The 8869-nt window shown below is 38.9% G+C and overlaps 1 protein-coding gene across 4 annotated transcripts; it reads right to left on the minus strand.

The window, feature by feature from the left end:
- LOC112572452 lies at positions 1–8544 on the minus strand. 4 transcript variants are annotated; one of them, XM_025252143.1, is made up of 10 exons: positions 8407–8544; positions 7617–7772; positions 6772–6846; positions 5834–6088; positions 5170–5361; positions 4430–4528; positions 4088–4229; positions 3527–3652; positions 1966–2093; positions 1–1109 (listed from the first exon to the last, which is right to left on the minus strand). In XM_025252143.1, the coding sequence occupies exons 2-7, from the start codon at positions 7696–7698 to the stop codon at positions 4129–4131; spliced, it is 804 nt and encodes a 267-aa protein (XP_025107928.1). In that variant the 5' UTR covers positions 7699–7772; positions 8407–8544; the 3' UTR covers positions 1–1109; positions 1966–2093; positions 3527–3652; positions 4088–4128. The 4 variants fall into 4 exon arrangements, with proteins under 4 accessions (XP_025107928.1, XP_025107931.1, XP_025107932.1 ...); XM_025252146.1 differs by lacking the exon at positions 8407–8544 and adding an exon at positions 2860–2971 and having other exon boundaries at positions 7617–7952; XM_025252147.1 differs by lacking the exon at positions 8407–8544 and adding an exon at positions 2860–2971 and having other exon boundaries at positions 5170–6088; positions 7617–7952.
- Between the last annotated feature and the right edge of the window lie 325 nt (positions 8545–8869).

The following is an 8869-nucleotide window of genomic DNA, read 5'->3' on the forward strand; positions in this document are numbered from 1 at the left end:
TGTATCAGCTGTTTTATTTGTTTTTAATAAATACTTTTAACTTAGACTTCAAAAGACCTTTATATTTCACAATATGCTAGTCTGACACAATTCGATGCACATTCATATGTACATGTGCACAAACATGAACACACATTGACGCAGTGGTGTAGGAAGATGCTTAGCTCTGGAAGGGGAGGGTAAACTCCATGTTGACAATGAATGATGCTCAGGTTGTCACATTATGAAAAAAATTGGAGGGGTTGCATGAGTGCAGTTCATGGTGGTAGCAATATCTGCTGCTTTCAGGAGGCTGACTAGGAGCGGATCGAGTTGTCAAGCTGGGATGTAGCCTTGGCCCCACGTTCCTTGAAATGTTTATTATCTTCAAGGACGGTTATACTCTACACCAGGGCTGGGCAATTAATTTTCCCAAGGGGCCGCATGAGAAATTGGGATGGTTTTAGAGGGCCGGACTAATATAATTAACTCAGTTTTACCCAATACTCTTCTGTATATATAGTATATATACTGGCGGGCGTGCCAGCGGGCGGCCCGGTCAGTGACAGGAGGCGGGCCGGATGCGGCCCGCGGGCCACCCCTTGCCCAGGTCTCCTCTACACTGTACTTTAGTGAGCCAACGCGAACACGTTCCGCTTCATATCATTAGCAAAACATCAATTATATTCAGTGGAAGTTTTCTTTTTCTGTACAAAATTCGTAAAGAATGGTGAAAAACACATCTTAAAGTATATTAAAATAATAATGTGACACCATTAAACATTCAGCAAAGTAAGGCAATGTTTACAGAACGAGTATATCTACAATAAAAAGAAAAGGCTCCAGACACCAACAGTGAGGGTCGTGGATGTTGAGTCCACATCTCGATCGTCTCAGAGACGCGGGTAGGTGTGCAACACCCGCAGTAGATCAACGAAATGTTTGCTGCTTTTTTGCTTATTTCAGAAGCAAATAAACAGATTAAACCATTTCCTCGTATTCTTCATTCTCATAGATGTTGTCTGGGTCGGAAACATTCTTATGCCGTACGGGAAAAGCCTTGTAACCATTTCCTTTCTTCTTTGGAACGTAGCCTTTGCTCTGACTGACGATGACATTTTCTTGAGACCCTTTACAAGATGGACAAAAACGAATAAGTCTAGTATTACCGATAATCAAAATGGATTCCTTTGAACAATTATTACTGTATAATAATTTTCATTGTTGATGGTTATTTAAGAAAATGCAGTAAGCAGACGAGTGGTAAATGTTTTTACGTGCAGAGGTCATCGATGACACTTGAGAGCTGAGCCAAATTAAATTACTGATTTGTTATTACATTTTGGATTGAGAAATGTGCATCTTTTGCCCCAGTAAGTTCGCACAATGAAGTGAAAATTATAAAGGGAACGATATGATTGAAATAAGCTGCATATTGAAAGTTAAAGGATAATCACAGTCTTGCAGGATAATAAGGAATAGTTCTTTTCGAAAGGGGCCGTGAAAGAAATCTTGTAACTGTTTCTCACACTAACGATATTTAACGACATGTATAATGTTTTGTAGTGTTGCTGTCTTTAATCTCTGTGTTGGTGTACACTGACAAAGACGAGTCTATCAAAGCCACGCCGTTTCGTGTCATTAAATCATGACAAAGGGTGTCAGGGTCTCACATTCAATAACAATGTCTTCTTAAAAAAGAAAAAAGAAATGAAAACAAAATTTTAGAAGTTTTGTGCCTCACATGGTTCAAGTCTGATGAAACAAAACAACTAGTATAGTCCTCTAAAACAAAGTTTGATTCATTCTTGCCCTTGTCTGAGTGAAATATTTGATGTCGACATTTAGACACATTTCTAAAAACATGGTCAGTTTGACTTGCTGGATACTTGCGAGGCTGGTCTCAAATCTTGCTTTTCACTTTCATAAAAAAACAAAGTAAATACTTAGACGGGTGGTTTGACATTGTTTCTAGTACATACGTACCTGATGTTTGAGCAGCATGAGCTGGCGAATGTTGCAAGGTGTCACCTCTGACCTCTGTAACCATTACAGCATCGCTTTGTTCTCTGGCATCAGGTTCATGGTGTTGGTCTTTAGGGCGTCTCAAATATCTACACAAGAAGTGCTTACGTGTTTCACAGTTAGGTGCGAGCTTTAAAAAAAAAAAACGGACATTAACTAATACATTTTAAAGCCAACAGTTACTTTAAGCATGGAAACAGAAATCTTGCCTTCAAAGTGTTATATTACACTATTTGTATCATCATAAGCCATCCATCCATCATCCATCCATCCATCCATCCATCCATCATCCATCCCTTATCCATCGATCATTATCCATCTATGCATCGTCCCTCCATCGACCATCCACCATCCTCCAAAATCATATATATCCTCCATCATCATCGTCCACCATCATCCACCATCCACCATCCATCCCTCACCATCCATCTCATATCCCTCACCATCCATCTCATATCCCTCACCATCCATCTCATATCCCTCACCATTCATCTCATATTCCTCACCCATCCCTCCTTCCTCATCCATCCCTCATCCTTCCCTCCATTCCTCATCCTTCCCTCCTTCCTCATCCATTCTTCCTCCCTCATCCATCCCTCCATCATCTATCCACCGCTCATCCCTTCTCCCTCCCTACCTCCTCATCCTCCTCATCCTCATCCTCATCATCCCTGCCACTGTACTACTCAAATAGTGTTCAGGCTACTTTACATAAATGTTTACCCAAAATAGTCTATGTAGATATCAGACTGCGAAGGTGTGTATCAAAAGTGCATAAGGGTTTTTCTGTTCCATTGTCCCAGAATATCGATGCGTTAAGCAAAAAAAAAAAAAAATAAAAAAAAAAAAACTCGCAGAGCGACCCCTACGCTGATTCCTATGACAAAAGAGCCGGCCACAATAGAGGCTGCGATTGGAAGAGCCAACTGTGTCACGTCAGGGTTCAAAGGTGAAAATATTTCTTCCGCTGCATGAAGCAAAGATGGGCAGTAGGCATGTTTATTTACATAAGTATTACAACTAATCTTTGTCAAGCTAACAAATTAAAAAGTCGACTGAACCTCCCAATGCTTGAAATCATTAATTTCTCTATTATAAAATATTAGGTAGCCCTCACACTTTTATAAGTTAATTTATATATCTTATCGAAAATCCCGAGACCTAAGATAGATTTTTTCCAGTTTTTTAGCATATTTAAAATAAGTGCTTATTAATTTTCATTTTAAACTATGATTCAAACCACAGCTTTGTGTTGCATTTATAATGTACAAAAGAAAACTCTCGATTTCTTTACGCAGTGCATGCCAAATTCAAGCATCAAATTTTGGGCAAATATTTTCCTTATTTTGTTTTATTTAAACCAAAGAATTTTTTTTATTATTATTATTTCAGATTTTCGTAAACCCTAGTAAAGTTTTGACTAGATGGTTATATGAAACATTCACTGTTTGCGTTAAATTAAAAGAGAAAAAAAAGTGTTTCCTTTTTTTAAAGGAATCAGTTGGTGAAACACGAGACTCACTCTGGTTGCAGAAACGAAGCTTCCATCCATGTTCACATCCCTCGTCACAGTCGCCGGTAGTCGCGTTGCATGAGTTACCTCCCTTACACCGTCCACAGTCATGGGAACTTTCACCCTTAGAATTACCTGTTGTGAACATCCCCTGATTTAAAATAATAGTTTACCTTAACATGGTAAACCAAACTCCTGCTTTGGCCGTTTTGCTCTGTTTCCACTCCGCTTTTTTTTTAAAGTTTAGAAGTTTATAGCATTTTCATACTAAACGCATGTTCTACATTCTTTTATAAAAGATCATTGCTCTTTTTTAACTTCCGAGTAAATGGCAGTTTTCTCTTCAATTCGCAGTGCACAGAACCAAGCGCATGACTTTCTTTATACGTACTACTTGTCAAACTAGAATAGGTTTAAAAATCAAATAAAAAATTTAGAATTTTTTTTTTATGAAACCATTTTGTTTATTATTTGGGAGAAATGTGTTGTTGATACAACTTTTATTTTGCATTGTGTTTTTAAAAAGTGTATTAATTTTTTTAAAGAATAACTTTTCGAACTATGACTTACTTTCATTGCAGAAATTAAGGAAGCTTCCATCCATGTTCACATCACTCGTCACAATAGCCGGTAGTCGCGTTGCACGATTTACCTCCCTTACACTGTCCACAGTCCTGGGAACATTCTCTCCCATGAACACCCTTAGGACAGCCTGTTGTGAAAAAAGTCAGAATGGAGAAAGAAACAGCACAGAGAGGAGAAGACCAGAAAGGACCAGATAATCTTCAAGATGAGCGGCATAATACAAAAAGGAAAAGGATTATCTTTATCTATCTTTTTCTTTGTAGTCCAGCAATTATTTCAGAATTTCACTAGGGAAGTAAACATTTTAAGAGGCTAATTCTCACTCACCCTGTGGACATGCTCCATCGATAGGACTACACATCTGCTTGTTCTTACAAACTGGACAGGCTCTCTCACAGTCAGGTCCGAAAAATCCGGGCAAGCAGACTATGGGCACAATTAGTTAAAATAAAGAAAAGAGTAGAACTATTCATGTCATGCGCAATACACCTGAGATTTCCAAAACAATTCGGAAATCAAGATGATAAATTTGGATAATCTGTTATGGTAAAAATACTGGCAGGATACTTTTGTTCAAATAATAAAAATAAAATTTTTATAACTACTCATTTATTAATGAAAGTAAATAGTAAAATCTGCTATCGAAATAAGTTATTACTGTTCATGCAAAAGTATGTGCTAATCAAAATAATGATTAAATCGGCCTATTGTACCCTTTTCTCAAAACGTGTCCTTATTAATTTATGTAGAACTACCGTTGTCCTCGGTCTGAACTGCCTCCACTTAATGTACGCATACGCACGTGACGCACACGTACCCCTTCACAACGACAAAAATACCGTTTAATGGAACCTGTTTGTTCAGTCGTTTACATTAATCACCGAATGTTGTAAGCTGGCTCTCAATATATTTAACACAGCTTTAGTTCCAAACTCCCAGCAACACCAACATCAGAAGTCGTGAAGGCAACGACAGTGTTCGTGAAGTATTCGTTGTAGCAGGACATGGTGGGGATGGTAAGAGCACTACTAGCACTAGAAGCTTTGTCTAATGTATTGTCTTCTTACCCCAGACTTCAACTTCGCACACAGTGAGAAAGTAGTGGTCATCTGAGCTCACATCACTTTTAGATAGCCTCACGGTTTGTCCAGTCAGTGATGTATCACAGGTAACTGTGGACGGGTTGGAATGTGGGTTTTGGAATGTGTGGCACAGCTGTTTGTCCACAGTCACAGTGACTTTGTAACTGCGTTCAAGATCTTAAACAATAAAAATAACATGTGTCTACGTACATAAAAGTCACAAAAGTTAATAGAAGGAATATTTTGAACTTGTTAAGAATCATCTTCCATATTTGCGGAACTATAATTTCTGCAGCATCAGTGGAGTGTGACTATGAATGCTTGATTGACTGAAGGTTTTAAATCTCAATATGGAGGGAAAGAAACGAAGTGCGATAGATGAGTCACAAACACGGTATCAAATAGTCACCACTCAATCTGACTGACTGACTGTGATAATCTCACTATCAAATTCAGCGCTTAAAATGTCGGAAACGGAAACACGACACGCGCATAAATCCAAAGATCGTACACACATGTGCATCCTGAGAAACGAGCTCTCACTGACAGACACACAAACACGTGCGAGTTATTTCTCATAGGGAAAGAGATAGAAAGAATGCAATATAAATATGGTCACAAAATAGATGAAAACCACAAAGATACTGACAAAATCTGTCTCTCCAGTAGATGGTGATGCTGGCTACAGGATACGGTTCACCCAGGTCGACCTCCCAGTAGGGGTTCCGGTCATTTTCACCAGTGTGGATACAGTTAGGACTAGATGGGTACATGTTAACAGGTTTGAAGGTAGTGCTTCTTTTACCGTTGACAGCGAGACAGGCCGGACCAGCCCTCTCATTATGTTTTTCTGTACCGTCCCATATGGAACTCATCGTTGCTGGCCTGCCTAGAGCCACATTCCCTGCAAGCAGCAAAAGAGTCATTCTTTTATCGTGGAGTAGTATGCCGCAAAATTTGATTCTAATGACTTTGAAAAACTCAGTAAAAAATTGTTTTTCTCACAATCTGGACGAATTCCCTACTTCCGTTCTCGAGATGCACGCCTACAAACATCACCACGCACTGAAAGAAATGTAACTAGTGACGTCACGCTGTAAACATGTAAGCCTAATAAACATATCACCCAAGCTCTCATGAACCCTAAACTTACTTCTGATCTCGAGATACATCAATACAGATATCACCATGCACTGAAAAAAGTCAAAATCAAGAAACCTAATGATCACATGGCTCCAGCTTTGCCATTGGCTGAGCCCTTCGTAACGTTAACGTACGCGTATACATTCCTGTGCCGTTGACCTCTTTCTGTACATGATGATGTTTGTAATGGAAGGAAACTAATTAACCAGATTTGGGGAGATATTGCATTGATCCTTGCCTAGTAACAAATACAAATTTAGTACCTCAGTAATCCGTTAACAGACAGTAAACATTGTGTAACGGAAGATATTCTTAAAATAATCTATTTTATAAACTATATTACCAAACATAAGATGTAAAGAAATCAAAAAAGGTTTGTAAGACTTTCTAGGACTAACTTTAAGTACACTGAGAGCATTTCAAAGTTGCTAAAATAATTCTTACGTTTTCTAAAGAACTGGAAGCCATCTTGCATTTTGAAATCACAAGAACCAGAACTCTTGCACGCACAGACCGGTCCTAAAAGGCAAACGCATGAGTGTGTTAAAACACAACAGTTCCACTTTGTAGTTGTCTACATAGTAGTGTGTTTGAGTTTTAAAAAAAAACAGAAGGAGGGAGAGAAAGATGAAGAAATAAAAGGAAGATAGGGAATAAAAGTATGAGGCTTTTTTCACTTTTGTTGTTTGTTCTTCGCTTATTCATCATATCCGCCTGAGGTTTGCCGACCAGCGCTGAATTAGAAATAACTTCAGGAAGGGCATCGATGTCAGTGGAAACTTTGTGTTACTTTCAAGTGGATACATTTGTGTTATTTAGAAGTGGAAACTTTGTGTTATATTCAAGTGGAGACTTGGTGTCATTTTCAACTGGAGACTTTGTGGCGAACTGCATAGGAGGCAGGAACATTACATGTGTTGTGACAGTTGAAGTGTTCGGACTGTGGGTTGGGAAATTTGGATTTGTTTTGTGTTTTCTTTTACTTCAAATTATATTTATTATTTTAAAATTTAAATTGTTGTCGTTGTTTTTATTTAGCTGTCTTCATCGTCTGAAAGGCACTGTAGAGTGCAGGTGACAATGTAGAAACAAGAAAGAGGGAAACAGAAAAGGAGGGAAAGAGAGAAAAGAAATCTTATCAAAGTAGATTAGAATAGATTAATAGTGCGTAAAAATAGTTTTGTTTCATTAAACTGCCACTGTTATACGATTTACATACTCCCAAGCATGCAGACCAGTTCTTAAGAAATGTCACAGACATTTATCAAGAGCCAAGACTAAACAATTACCTGTCACCTCCGTAGACACGCAGCTAAAGAGCAGTGGCATCCAGAGCCATTGTCCCCAGTGACAGTTGCTGAGTCCCTCCATCTGGAGCCTTCACTGCAACAACAGCCTTTGGCGCTGTCCAAGACTATAGATGGCGCTGGGATCTGAGACACTGTCTAAATAGAGAGCGAGTATAAACAGGATGTATAATAACTGATATAATACTGACTCCAGCAAAGATGCGGACAATGCATCACATGCTTCACAAACATCGTTACTGTCAGCAAACGAAGCTGGACGAGAAGACAAATCTGATCACGTGAGACAGGATGTTTTAGTCAGAATCAGATCCTGGCACATCCATCAAAGATTGTTACTTCCTCGTATATATATATTAGGGAAAATATGCTCTGTAAATAACTGGACCCTCTCATAGAAAGATTCCTCCTAATTGCATGTACGCTGTTCAAAAGTAGAGAATGAGGGAATGTTTAGAAAAATTGTTGTATGGCCGTCATGTCATGATGATGGATGTAATGTTTCCCACTGATTCATGAGTTTCTAACTCACTGATGGTGACATGGCATGTGGAGTGAATGTGGTGTGGATGAGTCATCATGGCGTGTGTGTTGAGCAAGGATGATTATTTGCTTTTTTCACCATTTAGTTTCGTGCATTTAGTAACCGTGACAAAAGTTTTGACACGATCTTTCTCGAAAACGTTCACCGTTCAAAACAAAATTTGTAAATGCACTTTATAAGTAAAAGTGCCTTTATTATTCAAACTAATCAGTGAAACATGAGACTCACTCTGGTTGCAGAAAGGAAGCTTCAATCCATGTTCACATCACTCGTCACAATAGCCGGTAGTCGCGTTGCATGATTTACCTCCCTTACACTGTCCACAGTCCTGGGAACATTCTCTCCCATGAACACCCTTGGGACAGCCTGTTGTGAAACTCCCAGTCTTATAGACAGCTGTTTACCTGAATATATAGGTACATACTCACTGCTACCAGTGACTTTGTGGGTCTAAAGTTTATTTCGTGGAAATTCCAGTGTAGTTTGAAACAATGACTTGCTGAGTCTTCCACGTTCCTTATGTATATTCCAGGTTGGGTGCCTTTTGAAATCTGACACATTTTCAAAATTCAAGTAGTTGTTGTAGCTGTTACAACATGAAGATCAGTTTACAGCGAGACATGGAGGGCACCAACACCACCATCTTACCACACCCATGGCTGTCGGAGCGAGACATCAGTGTATATCAACA

Source organism: Pomacea canaliculata, linkage group LG9, assembly GCF_003073045.1.
Source record: "Pomacea canaliculata isolate SZHN2017 linkage group LG9, ASM307304v1, whole genome shotgun sequence".
Taxonomy (NCBI): Eukaryota; Metazoa; Mollusca; class Gastropoda; order Architaenioglossa; family Ampullariidae; genus Pomacea; species Pomacea canaliculata.